Here is a 23,940-nt window from a genome sequence, read left to right on the forward strand (position 1 = left end):
GTAGAATTAAGTCAGAAGAGCCCCCGTTTTTCTAGAATCGGCACTAATCTATTTGGTCCCTTTAACGTTAAACAAGGACGTAGCACCGTGAGCGCTATGTATGCATCTTTACATGTTTACAGATACGAACAGTACATTTTGAAGTTCTGCATTCCTTGGAGCCATCCTCATGCATTGGAGGATTAGGACGATTTATCAGTAGACAAGGCAAGCCACTTGAAACAAGCCAGCAGTGAGGCTGATGTCCCCGCCGAAATCCCAAAATAAACAGATGACACATATTAATTAATAGCAGATTTATTTTTTTCAAAAGTATCAAGCAATCAAACTGATTATCTCTGTGATAAAATTATATTTGGAACGTGTTTAATTAGGTCTATCACATATGTGATAATGACTGGCACCAATATTGTCCTTTAAACATGATTAAACCGTTGTCACGGTTATGCCGTTGATAAGGAATTTTAAATATCCCAAACCCGAGCATACTGAACTGCCGTATAATATTGCTAAACGACAATCATATGTATAATATGTAATATATTGCTAAACGATAACCAGATGTATAGTATTTTATATATTGCTATGCATTACATATATTATAACTAGATGTTTATTATCAAATATATTACTAAACAATACATTTTACAATCGAAACATAATACCTAATCCATTGCTAAACAATACATATTTATAACCAGATGTCAATATATATCTAATATACTCTTAAAAAAAGTAGAGGATATTCAGAAACAATAAACAACTGCGGAAATGCACTGCTGTTTTTATACGCCCACATTTTCATGCGGACGTATATTGTCGTCGCCCCTGTCCGTCCGTCCACAATTGTTTGTGGACACTCTACAGGTCACAATTCTTATCCGATTTTGACGAAACTTCAAATATAGGCCCCTGTTTGTACGAAAAATCACGTTTTTAGCTTGTGGACCCTATAGAGGTCACAATTTTTATCCGATTTTGTTGAAAATTGAAATGTAAGTTTATAACACACAGATCTCAGTTCCTTTCGATATTCGCGCATATCGAATTGTAATTTACTGAATTATGGCCCTTGATTGTAGGAAAAATCACTTTCTTGTTAGCTTGTTCTCTATCCATCTCTCGAAAATGTGGGCGTATCCTGCCTGGCAGCCGCTGCTTATTAGAGGTAAACAGTGTATGTTAATAACAAGCCAATTGCCTACACATGGACATAAACAGTTCATATGGGCGGCTTATCTAACGGCCCCATTTCGCTCGCAAAGAGATACACCGTCAAAAGTGAAAATGGACGTTTTTGATTTTTGTCTTAATAATGAGTAATTGCCCCACCAATCCTCAGACATTCAGCGATTCGTCGTGGCATCCTCCTAATCAACCGTTCAATCACGATTTGGGGCAATCTGACCCACTCCTCTTGCAGTGTTTTCGATCAAATTAAACGTAACACACTAAAGCAAAGATACGCTAAACAGTAAATCTTGTGCAAGAACCGATAGGAAAGCAAACATGGATAGATAAACAAGCACGCGGCAGTTTTTATCAACCCTTCCTTGAAGTGTCAAATTTGACAATGAACCCCACCCACGTGTATGGCGCTATTGCGTGTCTCATGTGCAGCTCAGTAGTTCTGTTGGGGCGATAAGTTCTTCATCTGTGAATATACTCTCAAAGCATGTCAAATGTCCATGATTATTTATCATATCGCATCCTGCATAAGTATTTGCATTTCAATATCCCCTACTTTTTTGGAGAGTATATATTGCTAAAAACAAGATATACAAAATTTCATATATTGCTAAACAATGCATATTATATTATATACATACAGGATAAAGTATAATATTATCAAATGATTAATAAAACCAACAATATGAAGATTGCCAAATGAGACATAACGCCATCAATATAAAGATGATATCATCAGGTGAGTCATAAAGTCATCAATATTAAAATACCTTAAATGGCATTAGTTATTACCTATAAATATATTCATCAATATTAAAATGAAATCCAATCAGGGATATTTTTAAACGGGTTGTAGTTTATTTACAGCCCCAATTACCAAATTAATATGTCTTTACAAATTTAACCTGAACAATAATACGGAAATAATTTGGACATGTATAATGTCACAAACTTCTGGAGAATTTTAATCATGATTCACCAATCAGAGCCAGCAAGATTTTCTTATAATCACCACTACAATCGCCTTTAATAAAACTACCTAATGTCTTGCCATACATTTTTTGGAACTCAGCTTTTATAAAACCCATATCCTCCTACAATATAGAAAATAAACATTACAAATATAAAACAAACGGATTGTGTGTGAATTTGTGAAATATTATTTCCCCTTATTTAGGGATTGGTTAAAATGAAAGATAACAAGATGGGTAATTATGGATAGCAAACCACACAATTATTTGATAATTTTTAATCAAAACAATAAAAAACATTCATTGTGAGCTAAAACATATCTTGTTATCCTTTCGTGATAAATCACCATTTTAGGGACGTGTGATATTTTATATACATACCTCACATCTTGAAACAACCAGTCTAATAAGTTCTGAATCTTTTGTTCCTGCACCTTTCATGCTGTGATACAGTCTTTCGGCGAAAAATGCTGGAATGTTTGTAGCTACATTTACTGAAAAACGTTACACGGCTTATTACAACTATGGTTATGGTTAATAATCATATCTACATTGTAAAGCGCCACAGAGCAGTCAGACTGACTGAATGTTCAGTGCTATAGAAAACGATTATTATTTAGCTTTCATATTTCATATGAAAGCTTATTGTTTCTGTTAAGATTATTAAGCTTTCATATTTGTTTCTGTTAAGATTATTATTAATATTATTATTTTTTTGGTGTGTATTTTCTGCAAATCGGATTTCTCAGAATCTAACCGTGTGATCTTTCTGAAACTTTGACCTACCCCTCCAAAAATGGGGTGCGAACGTTGATTAATTATATTTTGAAATCGTTTTTCGAATCCGAAATCACCAAATTTTACGAACAAATGCAATTGACCTACATTACTGTAACTTTGTGACTATTTGACCTATTTTACTAATTCCTTTTTTTGTTTTTTTGGGGGTGGGGGGGGGGTACCTTGAAACATTTACTTCAAATGTGCCAGCGCCGTTAATTATATGGATAATTCACCTTTTAACCCAATTCAAGTGGTCTCTGGGAATATTAGACTGAATCTCATAAGTGTAGTAATCTGGTGGGGAAAAAGTAAATCTCCGAGGTAAGACCTATTCAATATGTTATATTCGAACAGTTTCTGACATTTTTGGGGTTTCATGTTTGTGCAATTTTGTCCATAGCATGGTTTTGATTTTGTCTGATATATGGAAACACCTGATGTCCCAGTCGGGTGACTTTATTTTAGCTCTTTGAACTATAGAAATATCTTTCAAGTTTTAAAATAAAAAATGAAATGATCCGTATTTTAAACCCCTGGAACGGGGAGTCAGTTCGATTACAGCAATACAAATCTCAGTTATTTCCCAATTTTATTTTTTTGCCCGGGTGCAATGTTACTCACTATATATACGCGTTGACAATGGTACAGAACTGAGGCCCCGACAAGAATAGCTGTCTAATCGTTCGGATGGGCCGATCAACTAAGGATCCGTCTATAAATTGGTGTCCACGTTAAAGATCCCTTGGCAGTTGGATTTCGATGTAAGAGTGGGCCATAGTGCCGCTGGCCGGGCAAAATTTCCCTCATAGCATTCTGTATAGCGTATGCCTGTCTTATTTAGACCAGTAGAAGCAGAACATTAAAGCCTATTTCATTTCATATTAATAACCGTGCAATTTAGGGTTGTATGATTTTCCAAATGATCATTGCACGACACAATTTACTTGTTCGACATTTTCCTGACATTTTTGAGTTATTTCCCGACATTTTCATTTCATTTTCTCACGTGTCCCGTTTTTCAACATCTACATGTAGATCCGTATTTTAAACTTCTGGAACAAGGAGTCAATTCGTTTACAGCAACACAATTCTCAGTTATTTCTCTTTATTTTCCAGATTTTTTTTTTTGCCCGGGGTGCACTGTTACTAAATATATATACGTATATAACTTCAAGTTTTGATCGATTTTAATAATTCTTTTTCTTGTTGAGATTCTTTATATAACCCATGACATGTGATAGAAACTGACCGTGAATATGAAAGCTTTAATATCTGCCTGGCAGATCTAGTTAATATTATTATTATTATTATGTGATTTTGTACAGAATTGGCTTATGTATTAATAAGATATATTATTGTTAATTTCATCGCAATGTATTAATTAGATATATTATTGTTAATTTGATCGCAAGACTAGATCTCTCGATTTATAATCATTATTTTGGCTTGTCCAATTGATTGTACATAATAATTATACAACGTAATTATGAAATCATTATGCAAAACTATTAAAACGTTATAAAATCAAAATGAAATGAAATGGGGTTTAACGTCCTACTGTTCTGCTCCTATACTGGGCTAATGAAGACGGGCATACGCCATACAGTGTGCTATGAGGGAAATTTTGCCCAGGCAGCGGCACTATCGCCTTCTCTTATATCGAATTCCAACTGCCAAGGGATCTTTTACGTGCATTCCAATGTATACGCGGGACCTCGGTTTTTCGTCTCATCCGAAGGACTAGACAGCTGTCCTTTTCAGGCCCTCCGTTCTGCACCTCTGACAAGGGGAAACCACGTCGGAAAATCGGGATGAACTTTCTCGGCCAATGCAGGGATCGAACACCCGACCTCCAGGCTAGCAAGCCAGCGTCTTAACCACCTAGCCACCGTGGCTCCCCGTTATAAAATCAAATTATACAATACGGCATAAATATGATTATATTCGAAACATACTGATGGCTAAATATCCGGCTTCTAAATCCCCACTGGTTTCACTTTTAACAGCTTTTTCAAAAGTATTTTTGGATATCTTTTGGTAACAGTTGAACACTTCCCGTAAATGGGCGTAACTTCTGGCACTAAGTATTCTATTAAATTGTGACTCGTCAGTTCCAAATTTTTTCTCGCCAGCCTAAGAAAAAATAAAACAATGTTTCAAAATACAGTACAGTTGTTTGGCAATATATGCATTTTGAGGAGCTACATCAGACATATTTCATTGAATAAGGCTAGTTAACGTTGTGTGGAAGGCGCTTAGAACGCTTTAATATATTCCCAAGCAACTATCTAATTTAATATTCGGGGCGAGTCCTTAAAGGAGTTACGTAACCCCTATAACCCTCCGAAAACCACTCTTATGGGGGTTGTTCAATTGTTCGTTTCTACCTTGGATTATGTACTTAGAAGGATATGACTTCGGCAATGGTTTTTAAATTTGAAAACAAATATTATATTTTTAAAAAAGATCTTCAAGATTTAATGTGTTCTATGGTGGTATAACGGTATTATTATATTCTCATATAGATTGGAGGTCGCATTTCAAAAATAGTTAGTAAACCCTTTAAATCTACGAAAATCTCACCTTCATTAAAACGTGTACCTCAGAATATGGGTTACTCAAATTAAAGCCACCATTGATAGGGTGCTCCATGCAGCGAAAATTTTCCCTACTGAAAGTTGAACTCGACACAGCGAATGTGCACGCTTCAGTGGCTTGTCTCGAAGTGATTTCGGGCTAGTAACCGCGATAACACTCAGCGCAAGAGTCTATGAGTCTATAAATAGCCATTGCACGTGAAATTCTCCACACATCCACACTGAAAGTTGAACTCGACACAGCGAATGTGCACGCTTCAGTGGCTTGTCTCGAAGTGATTTCGGGCTAGTAACCGCGATAACACTCAGCGCAAGAGTCTATGAGTCTATAAATAGCCATTGCACGTGAAATTCTCCACACATCTATTAACTATTACAGCCGTAAAAAATCTATTGTTGACGATTCTGAATAGCAGTAATATTTAGCTTTTTTGTTATTACAGCAGCTTTCGAAATTACGTTCGTTTGATTTTTAAATTGCTTTATCATTAACTATACCGTTAAGAGCGTTATCTTTTGGTTTAGTACAAATAATATTTCTGAAACACTCGGGTTAGGCAAGAACATGATACTAGCAGTAGTTGCATTTTACTTTTACAAGGGTCTTAAAACAATTGTTGAGTTGCCTAACGTGCGTGTTTCTCAATACAATTTTTTGTTTCAGCTTTCTGTTATCTCTCGTAAAAAAGTAGTCTTGATTATCCCGGCCTGTCAATCAGACAGGTTAAGCGAGACTAATTTCAAAACAAGGGCACGTAACCTATTTTTTCCTCAAAAATGCCTGGGTGTTATGGCCGACACTCGTAACCATTTTTCAGTCTATTATTTATCGATGGTTAAATGGTCATAGCTTATTAAGTAAAACATGACCGTTTATTTACTGACTATAAATGTGCGAAACTGATTTAAGGCTTGGTGTATATATATATATATATATATATTATATATATATATATATATATATAAAAAAATATTGTGTTGTAATTGTCGAGATATTTGGAGATATACTCTTCAAAAAAAGTAGGGGATATTGAAATGCAAATACCTATGCAGGGTGTGATATGATAAATATTCATCTACACTTGACATGCTTTGAGAGTATGTTCACAGATGAAGAACTTATCGCCCTAACAGAACCACTGAGCTGCACATGCGACACGCAATAGGGCCATACACGTGGGAAGGGTTCATTATCAAATTCGCCACTTCAAGGAAGGGTTGATGAAAACTGCCGCGTGCTGGTTTATCTATCCATGTTAGCATTCTTATCAGTTCTTGCATAAGATTTACTGTTTAGCGTGTCTTTGCTTTAGTGTGTTACGTTTAATTTGATCGGGAGACGTGTTTGTCGACGTCAACGTCAACCGACAACACTGCAAGAATTGGCCATGGCACTGCAAGAGGATTTGGTCAGATTGCCCCAAATCGTGATTGGACGGTTGATTAGGGCGATGCCACGACGAATTGCTGAATGTCTGAGGATTGGTGGAGCAATTACTTATTATTAAGAGAAAAATCAAAAAAGGTCATTTTCACTTTTGACGGCGAATGTCTTTGCGAGTGAAATGGGACCGTCAGATAAGCCGCCCATATGAACTGTTTATGTTCATGTGTAGGCAATTGGCATGTTATTAACATACACTGGTTACCTCTAATAAAAACAGCAGTGCATCTCCGCAGTTTTGTATTGTTTCTGAATATCCCCTACTTTTTTTTGAAGAGTATAACATTTATTTATGGTGGGGCACCCTGCCAAATTACTATTACTTACTTTATATAAATCCTGTGCATCTTTTTGTGCTAGAGTTGGATCAGGTGGTGCATCACTACGGTTAGCTGTTAACTGGGCAACTAATAAACGTTTAAAATGACCACTAGTATCAGCTGCAATGTCTTTTTCTAAATCGGATTTGAATACTGAAACATACAATACATGAGTCTTAACACCAATCTTCTATCTCGTATATTCGACTAACAGCGTAAATTTTCACGAAATTTATGAGCCATACGCACTTAGATTTCGATTATAGGTTTTACAAGTCTATTCCGTGGACATGGAATATAAAAACGAGATGAATAATTGGATAAATATAAAGCATCTCGTATATACGAAGTAATACCATTATTAGAGACTTTTGGCAAGTGGATTTGTTCCCATTCGTATCGCGTATCCGTATCGTCACGTGGTACGTTGCGTCAATGTAGTTTTGGAGTTTTGGCAGATGTTCACGCCGCGTACATAAGGGTAGCTGAGCTTGGTTCTATTACAGCATGATGTCAGTTATCTACCAAGATCACCATCAGTACCAGTGAAGTACCTACAAATTCCTGAACGGAGTAAAGTCGCTCGACAGTCGCTGAGCTATTTAAAATTTAGTGTCGAATCTTATTAAAAAATTTCGAATCGACAGCAATTTTTGGTTTCACGAATGTATCATATCAGTAAGTATATCCCCCTTTTATAGATTTGAAAGGTACCATCTCCCCAAATTTAGCACGTAGATGAACCAGCATACATACAAACAGGTAGGAAAAATATGGAAATTCCCCGAAAAGTTCATCAAAAATAATGATTAAATTCTAGTCTTTATCTCCAGTAGCAAAAGATGTGGTAACATGACAACGAAGCTATACGGACCTTTTCCGTATGAAAGCTGTTCGATATGTGCTGCCGTATCCGTGTGCCATATCACATATGAGAAATACACACGCATTGATGACGTCACACATAAAATCGATACGGATATGCGATACGGATCAGAAATTTACGCTTGCCAAAAGTTTCTAATGTGAAACACGATGGGCCAGTGTGTAAGGCGCTGGCTCACTAACCAAGAGGTCACGGGTACGATCGCGGTGTTGGCTGAGAACGATCCATGGGATTTTCCATCCTTATCAGCGTCTAGTCGTTTGGATGGGACAAAAACCGAGGTCTCGTGTACACATCCCATGACAGAACAAGCCAACAGTGAGGCTGATGTCCCCCGCCGAAATTGCAAAATAAATAGATGACGCATATTAATTAATCGCACATTTATTTTTTTCACTAAGTTTCATCTCTGTCTATCAGATAGAATCAAGATTATCTTGTCCCAAACCATTGACAAATGAAATTGATTAGCTCTGCTTAGCTTCAGCTCGAAATGTTAATTATTGAACTCAGTCAAGACATTCACCTAATCTACATATACATCAAGTTTAAACATTCACCTAATAGACACCTATGCCAAGTTTGAACATTCTACCTCAATTAGAAGGAGAGTTATTGTGTTCCAAAGTTTCGACCAATCAAATTGCTTATCACTCTGCTTACCCTCAGCAAAAAATGTTCATTATCGAACTTAGTTAAGGTATTCATATAATAAATCTATACACCAAGTGTCCTCACTTTCACTTAATTAGAACCAAAGTTATCGTGTCCCAAAGCATCAAACAATCAAACTGCTTATCTCTGCTTACCCTAAGCAGAAAATTCCCATCTTCAAACTCCATCAAGGCATTCACCTAATTGACACCTACGCCAAGTGTGAACATTCTAATTCAATTAAAATGAGAGTTATTGTGTTCCAAAGTCTCGACCAATCAAATTGCTTATCACTCTGCTTACCCTAAGCAGGAAATGCTCATTGTCGAACTCAGTCAAGGTATTGACCTAATAAACACCTACACCAAGTTTGAACATTCTAGCTCAATTATAAAGAAAGTTATTGTGTTCCAAAGTCTCGGGCAATCAAATTGCTTATCGCTCTGCTTACCCTAAGCAGAAAATGCTCATTGTCGAACTTAGTCAAGGTATTGATGTAATAAAACTATACACCAAGTTTCATCACTCTCACTTAAATAGAACTAAGTTATCGTGCCTCAAAGCATCAACCAATCATATTGCTTATCTTGTCCGATTTTGACGAAACTTGAAATATAGGTTTATCCCAAAAAAATCTCGGCTGCATTCGATATTGGCATGTATCGGATCGAAACTTCATGGATTATGGCCCCTGTTTGTACGAAAAATCACGTTTTTAGCTTGTGGACCCTATAGAGGTCACAATTTTTATCCGATTTTGTTGAAACTTGAAATGTAAGTTTATAACCCAAAGATCTCAGTTCCTTTCGATATTCGCGCATATCGGACTGTAACTGGATAAAAACAAGGCATTGACCTAATCAACACATACACCAAGTTTGAACATTCTAGCTCAATTAGGAAGAGAGTTATCGTGCCCCAAAGTATCAACCAATCAAATTGCTTATCTCTGCTTACCCTAAGCGGAAAATGCTCATCTTCGAACTCCATCAAGGCATTGACCTAATAAACACATACACCAAGTTTGAACATTCTCGCTCAATTAAAAGTTATCGTGTCCCAAAGCATCAACCAATCAAATTGCTTATCTCTGCTTACCCTAAGCGGAAAATGCTCATCTTCGAACTCCATCAAGGCATTGACCTAATCAACACATACACCAAGTTTGAACATTCTAGCCCAATTAGGAAGAGAGTTATCGTGTCCCAAAGCATCAACCAATCAAATTGCTTATCTCTGCTTACCCTAAGCGGAAAATGCTCATCTTCGAACTCCATCAAGGCATTGACCTAATAAACACATACACCAAGTTTGAACATTCTAGCTCAATTAGGAAGAGAGTTATTGTGTCCCAAAAAGTGTGACGGACAGACAGACGGACGGACAGACAGACGGACGAACCCATTTTAATAGTCCCCTGCTTTCTTCGAAAGGCGGGGGACAAAAATCTGAAACGACCCTGTCCGTGCAAAATTTCCCATATAGCGCATTATATCGTTTGGATGGGACAAAAACCGAGGTCTCGTGTACACATACCATTACAGAAAAATCTGAAACGACCCTGTCCGTGCAAAATTTCCCATATAGCGAATTAGACGGGATGTTATAGAAATGTAATTTAATTTCATTTATATATATTTACCGTTGGAAATAAACCAGTATTTAGGAAACTTACATGTTTTATAATGTTGTTTTATTTCAATAATTTCAGTATTTGATCTGGTACATAAAATTTCTATAAGGGCAGCTTCATCTGTACCAATTCCCTGTAAATATTTACCAATACATCACATTTATATTAAGATGATATAATATGACTTCACTAAGAAATTATACCCCCGTCAGACCTGGGTGGCGTCCTTATTGCGCTGCTACGGCGACGGAAAATGGTCTCAGAGCGCGTCATGATCGCCATAAGCGTGGAGAAAACGTGGTGGAAACGCCAAATATCGTGCTGTGGTCTGTGCATTTTCTAGTCGCCGTACGGTCGCAGTAGCGCATTAAGGACGCCAACCCGGCCTGACGAGGGCATTAGGGAGCAGTAGCGGTGACACAGTGAGTAGGGTTATTAACCAGGGTTCCCAGGTTCGATCCTGGTGTTGGCCGAGAAAATTCCTCAGGATTTTCCGGCGTGGTTTCTCCTTGTCAGTGGTGCACGACGGAATCCCTGACAAGTAACAGCATCTAGTCGTTCGGGCGGTAAGGAATACCAGTGTGGTGTTGAATCGTTATTCATTATTCGTTATTCAAGTTGTTATTCGGGATTCAAATATTAAGTTAGACATCGCTAGAATGATAGATGTCAAGTATCCCGAAGTATCATAAAAAACGCAAAACGACTTCTAGCCGAAAACAAACCAAATTGTTATTCATCGCTTGAACAACAATCTGGGTTATTTACCGACTATACGTCTTATAGAGGATACTTGGCATCTATCATTCTAGTGATGTCTAGCTTCATAATTGAATCCCGAAAACCAAGTTGAATAACAAATAACGCGGCAGCGTGTCCCTCGTTATTCGCCAATGACGAGGCAAGCCATCTCGTTATTCGATATTGGTGAATAACGAATAACGTAAAAGGATTCAACTTCACATTGCCAATATTATGTGATATTTACATAAGTATACAAATATTGCCAGGTGTCACCACAAGCCTGTTTTGGTCAGGCACATCAACCACGTACCTAGAGCGCATTTGAGCATATGATTCAAAGTGTAATTTGTATCAATACACCGACTATCCCACAAAGTCGACAACACAAATATAATGGAAAGTAACTCTACATAACGACTCGATAATCAATGTATGGAAAATATTGCCTGCCGTTGATAAGCAACAGCTTCACGCATAACCATATTACCTTAATAGCTTGTTTGATTTGTTTGGCATCGTAAACTCTTGGCGGATCTAACAGAGCTAAAACCACATCCTCAAATTTTCCACTTAATTCTGATTTCAATTCTTTACGCAAATCCTGTAACATAACAGTGTTGTTTCGTAAGAACAAAGCCAATAAATAATAAAGTTAGTTCAAGGGCTTATATGGGCATAATGGGACTGTTGGCCATTTTGAACAAGAATAATATTTTTATTATAAAAATATTGAGAAAACATAAGCATTTTTTCTAAAATACAATCTTTAAGATTGAGAATCGTTAATTAGCAAGTACACCTCCCCTCTCCCAATTAAAACATGGCAACGTATAATAATTCAACATGATTTTTATTATAAAAATATTGAGAAAACATATGCATTTTTTCTAAAATACAATCTTTAAGACTGAGAATAGTTAATTAGCAAGTACGCACCCCCCCACCCCATTAAAACATGGCAACGTATAATAATTCAACATGATTATTTATAATAATTCAACATGGTTATTTATAATAATTCAACATGGCTATGTATAATGATTGAATAAGACAGCGTAAGACAAGACAAATAATTCTAAATTCTCACTTACTTTTCCGAAGGATGTTTTAAAATGTCTTTCTATTTCTATTCTTTGCTGAGTTGTGTGCCTTACAAAAACATCAATGATGGCCGCCTCGTCCGTTCCTGTTAAAATATAATGCGTTATCAAAATTCATAGACTTTTAAATTTAGATGTCGAATTTATTGTATGGTAAAATACATTCATTACAATTATTACAATAGGGGTTGATATTACAATTGGGGTTAAGTAAAATTTATTACAATTATGACATTTATTACAATTATTACATTTATTGGGGGGTTGGATGGCCGAATTGTTAGCACATGCGCGCTGTATCATAAGGCCTGTCATTGAGTCAACCGGCGTGGTTTCGAATCCCCGGTTGTACGTGACAAGGAATAGGGTTGCCTGTCCAACCTTGTGGGTTTTCTTCGGGTCCTCCGGTTTCCTCAAACTGCTAAAGACCCCTACGCGCAAGCGAATTATTAAAATAAAATTAAACCATTTGTTAGTCCCGAAATGACCTAGTCTCTGTCGAGTGGGCGTTAAACCCCATTTCTCTCTCTCTCTATATATATATATTATGGTCTATACTTATGTAAGTATGTAACCGGGGATTCGAAACCACGCCAGTTGACTCAATGACAGACTTAATGATACAGCGCGCACGTGCTAACCACTAAGCGATCCAACCCCCCAGACCATAATATAGGATACATAAAATGGATAACGTTGAGACATCTTTATAAATAATTGAATAGGTAGTAATTATTGAGAAAGTAGCGTTTAGTATTGGTAATGGTTGTGGTATGGTACTGCGTACACTCATCTAATACCTCCAAATACCCCAAACCAGCTGAGAGGGGCGAGGATATACGATTATTGCATTACAGGGCTGAAAATGGATTTATAATTATTTTATGTAGATTTAAAATCTTATTGATCGATGAATAAGTGTGTTTATCTCAGGACTATGTGTTGTTGAACCATGCAAGAGACAACTGCTAGTTTTACAATCTGATTAAAATACAGATCTATATTTCGTTTCGTTTTTTTATACTTTCGATGGCCTACACTACATGAAGATCTGACAAGTTATAGCGATAGGTCACGTCAGGGGCCGAAAGACCGACTTTTGACCTATGACGTCAGACAATTGATTAACCGATCAGCATTGATGTTACTAGTGGATTACCCACAGTTCCGGGCAAAAAAGGTCAAACAATCGATTCGACAGACCATTTGATTGGCTGACCCCTCATTTCAAGCAGAACATGGGTTAAATAACAAGTCTTCCAGATCCAAGTGTAGTAAAGACAAGTAAAACGAAATTTTGAACTATAAAAACGAAACGAAATAGGATCTGTGTTTTAACCAGATTGCTAGTTTTACAATTATATTGCAGGTTTTGGATGGCTGTTTTCTTGCATCTGAATGTAAGGGGCATACAAACAAATAATGTTCGGGATCTTCGAAGTTGTGACCACAGAGGCAAGCAGGGCTATCGATTATGGTCTTGTAGATCTGAGCAGGATAATTTTAGTTTACAATGTATTATTTGTAATTTTCTTTGCCCTACATAGTAAAACGGTGGAACGATAGTATATCCAATGTTTTTAGTGGATTTCCAAAGATAGTAAGGGATCGAGAGTTTCTAGTTTCTAATTTAAGTTTGTTCCACTCTAGGGTGCTTGAAGAGATGAAAGACTCGGAGAAAATTTCGGTTCTGCATCTGATTATTTACTTCATGTTATCTTTGTTTCTAAGAGTATATATATAGAGAGAAATTGGGTTTAACGTCCACTCGACACAAACTAGGTCATTTCGGGACTAACATATGGTTTAATTTTATTTCAATAATTCGCTTGCGCATAGGGGTCTTTAGCAGTGGGAGGAAACCGGAGGACCCAAAAAACCCACGAGACTGAACAGGCGACAATACTCCTTGTCAAGTACAACCGGGGAATCGAAACCACACCAGTTGACTCAATGACAGACTTTATGATACAGCGCGCGCACGCTAACCACTCAGCCATCCAACCCCCCTAAGAGGTCAGATAAATATGATGGCGCAAGATTGTTCCTAATTTTATACATTAATGTTATTGTCCTCAGCCTTTCGAAGAAAGCATGGGACTATTAAAATGTGTCTGTCCGTCACACTTTTGGTGGGGGTGGGGGCACAATATTTCACCTTCTAATTGAGGAAGAATGTTCAAACTTGGTGTAGATAACGAAGTTCGATAATGAGTAATTTCTGCTCAGGGTAAGCAGAGCGATAAGCAAGTTGATTGGTCGAGAAAAACAATAACTCACTTAATTGAAATAGAATGTTCAAACTGGTGTAGGCGTTCATAAGGTGAATGTCTTGATGGAGTTCGAAGATGAGCATTTTCTGCTTAGGTAATCAGAGATAAGCAATTTGAATGGCTGATGCTTTAATTGAGACACGATAACTTTGGTTATAATTAAGTTACATCGTTACCCGGCGCTGTACAGCGCAGTGGACGCTTACGGTTGGCCACTGGATCCATTCACTTGAATGGATATTTGCTGTGTATTTCTTGCAATATCTGTGTTGTTTGTCTTGCCTTCGGGTTTGTTTTGTGTGTAGTGTAGTTCTCCTGCAATTACTATCACCGTTAAATGTTAATGGCGGTGGTTGCAGTAAAAAAAATGTAACTTTAATATTTTGTTAATGTAGAGAAGTATGGAAATTACAATTCGTGCAAACTTACAAATGAGAAGTGTGAAAATGTTAACCCATGGGGATGATTGAGTTCGGTGTAAATATACAATAATATAACAGATAATAATCTCATACAGATTTTACAACCAGGGGCCTGTTTCACGAAGTTTTAACTAAGATAAAATCCAAATTTTAGTAATTTGATTGGTTAATATTAGATTGACTTTAGTGCTTAGCCAATCAAAATTGAAGTATCTACTAAAATTTGGATTTTATCTTTAGTTAAGATTTCGTGTAACCGGGCCCTGACTAATAGCATTTTGTAACAGCTGTTTATCATAAATATAAGTGAACAAATCTAAATAACATACCCAATCCTTTCATAGCTTTCCGCAGTTTCTGGGCCGCTTCATCGGGATTAAATGGATTGGCAGCAGTTACTGTGGGCTGAAATCATTCAAATACTCTTTCATAATATATATGTTTGTTTTTTTTTATAAATGAAATACCTAAAATGCTGAAAGGTGCGGAGAGTGGGGATGGGGTGCATGAGTATATGTTGAAAATAATTTGGTTCATTCCACTCTAGGCCTGAAACATTATTGGCATTTATAGACGGTTTTGTGTAAGGAATTCAAGTTTTTTTCCTAATATCATAAGTCACCCTCATTCATTAAACGACTAATTATGTAATATGTAAATCAGGGGCGGATCCAGGAATTTTTGCAGGGGGGGGGGGGTCATGTTCCTGAGACAATGTATCTCTCCCCCCCCCCTCCCGCTTGGTCTCTATCGTCATTTTGGCGTATATACATATACATTGAGCTTTTTAAACAGAGAAATTCAACAATTCGTTTGACGTCAATTTTTATTATGAATTAATACAATGACTTTGTGATTCAATTTCATGGATGCAAAGCATTAATTGTGATATCACATAATGTCTATATCATTATCTCGTGCTTTGAGTGCCCATCCTGTCCCAAATCTGACGATAAAGGATAAAGCACACGGCCGAGAAACCTTTCTCATAAAAAGTGTTGATTTACAAAAAATTTTATGTAGCTGAGCAGGGGGGGGGGGCGCCCCCCCAAACCTCCCTCTGGATCCGCCCCTGTAAATATCACTGTAAGTACCGACTTCAGAAGGTTATCTGGCTTGGTTACACACTACAATTAATGTAATTGTGACGGCTGACATAATAATGATAATATACTCTTTAAAAAAAGTAAGGGATATTGAAATGCACATACATATGCAGGTTGTGATATGATAAATAGTCATGAACACTTGACATGCTTTGAGAGTATGTTCACAGATGAAGAACTTATCGCCCCAACAGAACCACTGAGCTACACATGCCACACGCAATAGCACCATACACGTGGGAGGGGTTCATTGTCAAATTTGACATTTCAAGGAAGGGTTGATGAAAACTGCCGCGTGCTGGTTTATCTACCCATGTTTGCTTTCCTATCGGTTCTTGCATAAGATTTACTGTTTAGATCTTTACTTTAGTGTGTTACGTTTAATTTGATCAGGAGTCGTGTCATTATAGGACGCTCGACCAATCATGTCATTATAGGCACCCCTCCTTGATAAGGCACCCGACAGATCACGCCGTTTTGGGCGCCCCATCAATCAAGTTGTAGTGTTAATCGTGTGATTCATTATCAGGCGCCTCACCATTTGGGGGCGCCTCATATATAACGACATGTTAATGAGCATATTGCTTGATTTTTTTTCAAAAATAGTGAGATATATCGTGGGAAACGTACTTCAAATGTGATTACCGATGTCTGGCTGTTCCATTTGTCTCTCTATATCACCCAAATCAAGCAAATAATAACCCAATACTACCAAATACTTATCAAATACTACTTTTAAGTATACTATCCAATATTATAAAATACAAACTTAATATCGTCAATTAGCAGCACATCAGTATAATAATTGCAACGAATATTAGATAATTTACAGAAAATGAAAATATTTACGCAGTTATCTCCCTTTACAACCGACAAATAGATTTTAGATTGCTACTCAAATTAATCATCTTGTTGGGCTTTGCAGTTTGTTTCCAATACAAAAAAGAGTTTTAAAAGAAGTCAACAAAGATTTAAAAATACATTAAAATAAAATCAGTTTATAAAATAAACAGCCAAGCGTCCAAATAAGAGTGTAGGTTGAACATGACCAAACCTATAATCATGTCAAAAGGGAAGGTCGTTGATCAACTCCTCGCAGTGTTTCGTTTGATTAGACCTAATTTCTCGGTTCAGGAATATGCGTTAAGTCATATACTATATATTGGGGTTGGAAAGCGTGACCTAATAAACCTCGAGGGAACATATTATCTCAGTATTTGTATTTACATGTTCATTAGATAACAGTTCGCGACGAACTTTAATAACCTTGGATGCGTTTGATAACGTTAAGGAGGGTCATATAAAATCTGGCATCTTCCAGGTAAGATAATCAACAGTACTATAGTTTCATAATATGGGTTGCCAGACAATGAAACACATGAAATGAAACGGGATTTAAAGTCCTACTGTTCTGCTCCGAACTGGGCTAATGAAGACGGGCATATGAGTGTGCTATGAGGGAAATTCTGTCCGGAAAGCGGCCAAGTGATCTTTTACGTGCACGCCAATGTGTACACGGGGCCTCGGTTTTTCGTCCCATTCGAACGACTAGACAATTGTTCTTGTCAGGCCCTCCGTCCTGCATCACTGACAAGGGGGGACCACGCCGGAAAATCTGAATGAACTTTCTCGGCCAATGCAGGGATCGAACAGCCGATCTCCAGGCTAGCGAGCCAGCATCTTACCCACTTAGCCACCGTGACCCCGACAACGAAACACACGCCAATCGTCGCCTGTGTTGATTATAAAGGTTGCCAGCATTTTAATATGGTTTGAAGTTTTGAAATGAATAAATAGTGTCGTTCCTTGCATCTTGCACTTTTTAAACATAAACCCCCTCAGGCAATATTTCGAAAAACGAACAAAACAATAGTTAAAGGCTCAATACCACTCTTGTTGTAACAGAATAATATGTCCCAATCTTTATTCTGGTCAACAAATTGTACTATTTTACAGTATTCCAATTATTTGATGATAAAAATTTCATCTTAACACACCTAATTTAAAAAATTGGAAAAATTCAACTAAATGATTTGAAAATCCTAACGTAAACCTTTTCAAATGTGACTTGGATTTAAAAATATTTCCGAGCCCTCTGGACAAGTAAAATAGGATGTAATGGATAATTTACACAACAGGTAGGACATTTAAACATCTAATACTTAGAATAAGGCTAATATTTATATACTGGAGCTGTCAAGCCAGCAAGAGTGTTATTGTCCCTTTAAGGTGACCAGATAGTACAAAACAACCATAATTACAATACATTCATCATCATTCCAATATACTCAAATCATAATTACAATATACTCATAATCATAAATTCATAGTTACAATATACTAATGATCGTAATTACAATAATATACACATGTTCGTGATTACAATACTTATAATTGATTACTTCTGTAAATTCTATTAACGTTTTGTTAATGTATGTAGATATAATTTAGGCTTATGGTACATATGTTTTTCTGTTAAATATTGTTTAATAGAACCCATTCCAAAGTATCTTATCTGGAATTCTAAAAATAGTGCCTCCGTTGTATCCTCATATCGCTTATAATTGTTCTTGTTCTTGTCGTCTAGTTATGCTGCAGTGTCAATTTGGTGTTTAATTTGGAGTTGCCTCCCATTTAAACATTACTATCTTTACAATATTAGCAACGACAACAGGGCTAAAACGTTCCGGTATCTCGGATGTGTTTGTTTTTAGACACCGTGGGGGTGTCTAGAGATGATAATCTAATAGGCCTTCACGTTATGGCCCGTAAGACAAGATAATACCCCGTCGAGGCTACAACAATAAACACATTTTGTCAAAGTAGTCGTGTGATATATCTCAACTTTTTGTTATCGATTAGTGTCACGAGAATGGCCTTCAATAAATAAAACATTCCGGAAAAAAACATTTTCCCAAATACGTAGCAAAATTAAAATACTTACTCGTACGCCTGTTGCCATTTCAGATTAATTTATCCCCTTTACGTCGATATAGACAGAGTTGTATTCACTCGACTGAAAGCCTGGCCCAGTTGTTAATATCTTTTCTAGAATATTGACAGATCGCACTACGAGGTTATCTCGCTCTGTAGAGTGGTGCAATATAATAGAGAAATATACCGCGTGTCGTCATTCAGGTCACAGTGAGGTACATGCTATAAATAGTAACGAGAGAAAATTATAATAATGACAAAGCTGTTGATCCCTGAACACTGACGTCAATCGTGTGTTTACACGACGCGGGAACATTGAACATTTGGAAATAAATTTTTGACTGGACAGGGAATTGTGTTGTCATTACAAGTGTTCAGACAACAATAAATAAAACGTTCCAGTCTTTATCACTTTAGTGGGCAGTTTCAGTGGCGGCGCCAAGGGGGAGCAAGGAGGCACATATTTGCCCCCCCCCCCACCAAATCTATATGTGGAATTAGCGCGTTATAAAAGGACTTATTATTTATTACATTTTTCAAGGGCAGCGAGAGCTTTCCGCCTATTCTTCACCGGATTCTCTTTGTCCCATCCACTGTATCATAAAGTCTGTCATTGAGTCGACTGGCGTGGTTTCGAATCCCCGGTTGTACGTGACAAGGAGTAGGGTCGCCTGTCCAACCTCGTGGGTTTTCTCCGGGTCCTCCGGTTTCCTCCCACTGCTAAAGACCCCTTTGCGCAAGCGAATTATTGAAATAAAATTATACCATATGTTAGTCCCGAAATTACCTAGTTTGTGTCGAGTGGACGTTAAACCCCATTTCTCTTTCTCTCTCTCTCTCTCTCTCTCTCTCTCTCTCTTTGTCTCTCTCTCTCTCTTTGTCCCATCCAAACAACTAGACGTTGATCGAGGCTGGGAAATCTCAAGGAACTTTCTCTGCCCTACCGAGCCACTGTGACTCACGTAAATAAAATAAATATTTGATTTTTTTTACATATAAAGAAGCTTTTAGCTCAGATAACTAGAAATCGTTGTTTAACTTTTGTAATACTGTAGTTTGTATGTTTATAAACTATTCTAGAGCCCTTCTAGATTTCTATTTAGTAATTTTTATAGACACTGTTCCGGTTGATGCAGAAAATTAGGACATTAAACTGAATTTCATTTCAATTCAGTTCAGCTTGCTGGTAGCAAAGTTGATATCACGTAATGTCGCAATACACTTAACATACCTGCAAAATAACTTGTTTACAAGAAAACGGGAAAATATTAAATTATACCTATCCTCAAATACTCCAGAGTTTAACTTATTGTTAACAACCAGCCAAAACTATTGTTGACAAAAGCCTAAAGCGATAATTTCATATTTTCTAAGAAAGTCAAAACATAATTATTTCTATGTCTTTTGCTCAATAGGTTGTCAACTCACTTTTATACGATTATAGGTATTATTCTCCCCCTTAAAAATCCTCTGACCCCGGAAATAATAACACAATTACCTCCCATGAGCTATCTTCAAACGTTTGAATTAATAGTTAAAAATGATATTTTGGCCAATTTCTCAACTGGTAATAGTGAATTATAGGATTAATAGGATTATTCTTTAACAAGGTAGGAGTGTTTATAGATACCATCTATTTTAAGGCTTTATTTTAATCAATTTTAAAAATATAACTTAAAAATATGAAATTGCAGCTTTAATCAAAGCTATCAATAACAGAACACAAGCTTACACTAGCTACATTAAACATCAAATTTCTCACGACTGTAATACTATGGTCTTTACGACCATATTGTATCTTTTTTTGGTTCTCACTTTCTATAGAGTCAAATCACACGTACTTAATGAATTGAGTGATATATTTATATATATAAAAAACAGTAATATTTTGGTAAAATCCTTACCATTGTCAAAACATCAATCAAATTCTATCTTGTTTATGACATGCGTTTAGTAGGCCAAATAAGGTAATGTCCTCCCCTCGGTCTTTGGAGAATGGGGATGATTATTCCATATTTAGGATGGAAATTAACGCCGAGGCCACTCTATGACGTACAGAAATGAGGGGTTTATGACGTACAGAAATGAGGGGTTTATAAAAGAGAGTATTCCGAGCAGCTACCATCTAAGCCAAACACTTAAAATAATAAAGTTGTAGAAAAAAAAACAAAAAAAAAAAAAACAACCGGAAAATCAGTGTCCACGATCCTTTTTTGTTTACAATGACGCATGCACACATGATTATGTGTTTTGTGGATTCTGAGTCATTATAAATGTTTATTTCTGTTGTTAATTAGTTTTACGTCCGACTATATGTCACGTCAGATATGCACGCCATAGTTAACAGTATTAGTAATCAGATCAATGAAACAATGAAAACTAATTATTAAGAGTCATACATCTTAGCTCGAGACAAAAGGTGTCGATACGTGTTAAGCCTAAATCTTACATCATATAGACACTCCGAGTATACAAGTTTGTACAACCCATTTAATCTTACATAATATTATGTCAACACCCCACACCTGATGCAGATTAAATTTTACAATTAATCTGCCACATGTCCGAAATGAGTTAAAAATGAAAAAATATAAATTAAAATATGAATTCAAAATACAATATTAAAATTTAGATCCCAAATGATATTGTATTACATTTGCTGTTAATACGCAATACCGACACTCATTTGTGAACAGAACAGGTCTCCATCGCCTGTGTCGCCAATTCTGGTGTTGTTGGGCAAACTGTAGACGTTCACGTCGATGGCGAGGGGTGAGGGTCGGTCCACGGCAATGGATGTTCTCTCTGGTGAGACGTCGGCACACTGTATCGGTAAAGAAGGGTCTTCCGTGTGTCCCAACTGTCTCACGTGCTGTCTCACATGCCGTCGCACAACATGGCGGTCTTGTTGCCTTGTGATAACCCTTGGTCTATCGGGGGCAATCATCCGTGATGTTAGTGACCCGAAAGCGTTGCTGAAGCCTGTAGATGGTGCTAACATTGACCTGGAAGTGATTGGTAACGGCTTGGGCAGTGTGGCCAGAGTCGAGTCTTCCAAGCGCCTGGTTCCTCTGAGCTGTTGTGAGTCGTGGCATGCTACTGACGCTGTAGTGTGAATGATTCAACCGGGTAGGCCTATGGGGGTGCATTTTATAGGGCTCGTCCCGGTGAACAGCACGTGCAGCATGAGTTACATGAAAATCGTGGAGAACACATTAACATCTCAGAAGTCAGGTTGCGTTTTTGAGAATATTTCCTGGGTTCAATTCTGTGTTTGGGAAGGAGCCTTATTGCTCAGGTAAAGTTGGAGATGTGGTCCCAAATATACAATAAAAACATTTGGTAAGTTTTATGCAGTGCGTCTATTCAGAGTAACATACCAACCTGATTAGTATATATTTAAAGATACATTATGGGAGATTAGATAAAGAGCTGGTAGTTCTCACTATAATAGTTAAAAACTAGATAATGTAAAGGGTTATTGATGAACATTCCAGTCAAATTGATCCACTCTAAACCGGGGTTTAAGCGATTGAATTTTCGGCCTAGCCTCGATCATCATACTAAAATCGGTACGATAAAAAACATAGTCTCGATTATCCATTTCATGATTAAATCAGGAATGAAAGTTTAGCAGCGAATCAGATCCTAATCCAATATATATCGCAGGCTAGCGTTGACATCGAGGGTTGGTTATGGTCTGGATAAGTTAATTAATGTTTAATTATTAATTTAGATAACATTTCAGGCCTACAAAAGACCCACAATTGGCAGATTTAGCCCTTGCATAATATATGTTTAAAGACCTAAATATCTTTAAAATATCAAACTGCTTAAAATTAACTAATTTAAGACACGCTCATACAGGTACATGTAATACTTTGTTCTACTTACTTCATATTATATTATTCCTTCTCCGCGGATCCCTATTTAATCTCAAAATGATTATAAGATTATTTCTGGTAACTAATATTAATTTTCTGGCTTAGGATAAGTCTTCTAAGCGATACAAATATACTAATCTCATAATTTATTCATCCGTTTTATCTTCTATCTTAATACTTTTGAAGACTTTTTTTACACACATTCCAGTCGAAGCATACATTTCCTAATCCCTTTCCTAATATTGGGATTAGCTTTTGTCTTTGGAAACATCTATTAAAATTTTCAGTGGCAAGGCCTGGGTATATGGAACGGGCCCGCCCATACATGCGGGCTAGCCATGATATTCGAGTCGGCTCACGGAAGAATTAAACCGAGCTATTTTATCTCGTCTCGGCTATAAAAATGTAGGGCTATCTCGTTTTGTTATTTATATAAAAAGGGCCAGCCCTTGTAAGAAAAGCGGACTAACCCGTTTAAAAGTTTATATATTTTACATTTAAACATATTTCATTGACACATTTCAAAAGGATCGGACATAAGTTTCAAACATTTAGCGCAGCCCTTCCGTACATCATGTTATAGACATTATAATTTTATAATCCTTATAAGACATATTCATTGTAGATTTCACAAATTAAAAACACTTATATGGATATACTACTTCTGAATTATTTGATTGATAACGATATCTGTATGTGTATCGAAACGTAGCATGTTAATAAATTCAGAAGTAGTATATCCATATAAGTGTTTTTAATTATGATTTTAAAAAAGATAGAGAACCAATAATATGCTGTATTAAATACGTAAATGTTTATATTTGTAAATACATAACAGGTAAAGATAAACAAATAAACTATATAGTAGCTTTAAATAAAAAGTGAAAAAAGATTCAACATCATCATTTACATACATTATGTTCAATGTGATTCGTAATGTATAATTTAAGTAGAGTATGGTTGACCTATATTGATGTCCAAAAGAAAGTATACACACTAAA

General features: G+C 36.6%; 1 protein-coding gene across 2 annotated transcripts; it reads right to left on the reverse strand.

The window, feature by feature from the left end:
- Positions 1 to 281: 281 nt before the first annotated feature.
- LOC126808455 (annexin A11) lies at positions 282 to 21,109 on the reverse strand. Of its 2 annotated transcripts, none has more exons than XM_050533165.2 (9): positions 20,960 to 21,109; positions 15,345 to 15,420; positions 12,312 to 12,406; positions 11,708 to 11,821; positions 10,519 to 10,609; positions 7,311 to 7,456; positions 4,898 to 5,075; positions 2,541 to 2,653; positions 282 to 2,282 (listed from the first exon to the last, which is right to left on the reverse strand). In XM_050533165.2, exons 1-9 carry the CDS (start codon positions 20,960 to 20,962, stop codon positions 2,157 to 2,159), a joined length of 942 nt encoding a protein of 313 aa, XP_050389122.2. In that variant the 5' UTR covers positions 20,963 to 21,109; the 3' UTR covers positions 282 to 2,156. The 2 variants fall into 2 exon arrangements, with proteins under 2 accessions (XP_050389122.2, XP_055955975.1); XM_056100000.1 differs by lacking the exon at positions 20,960 to 21,109 and adding an exon at positions 19,066 to 19,237.
- Between the last annotated feature and the right edge of the window lie 2,831 nt (positions 21,110 to 23,940).

Source organism: Patella vulgata, chromosome 1 (assembly GCF_932274485.2).
Source record: "Patella vulgata chromosome 1, xgPatVulg1.2, whole genome shotgun sequence".
Taxonomy (NCBI): domain Eukaryota; kingdom Metazoa; phylum Mollusca; class Gastropoda; family Patellidae; genus Patella; species Patella vulgata.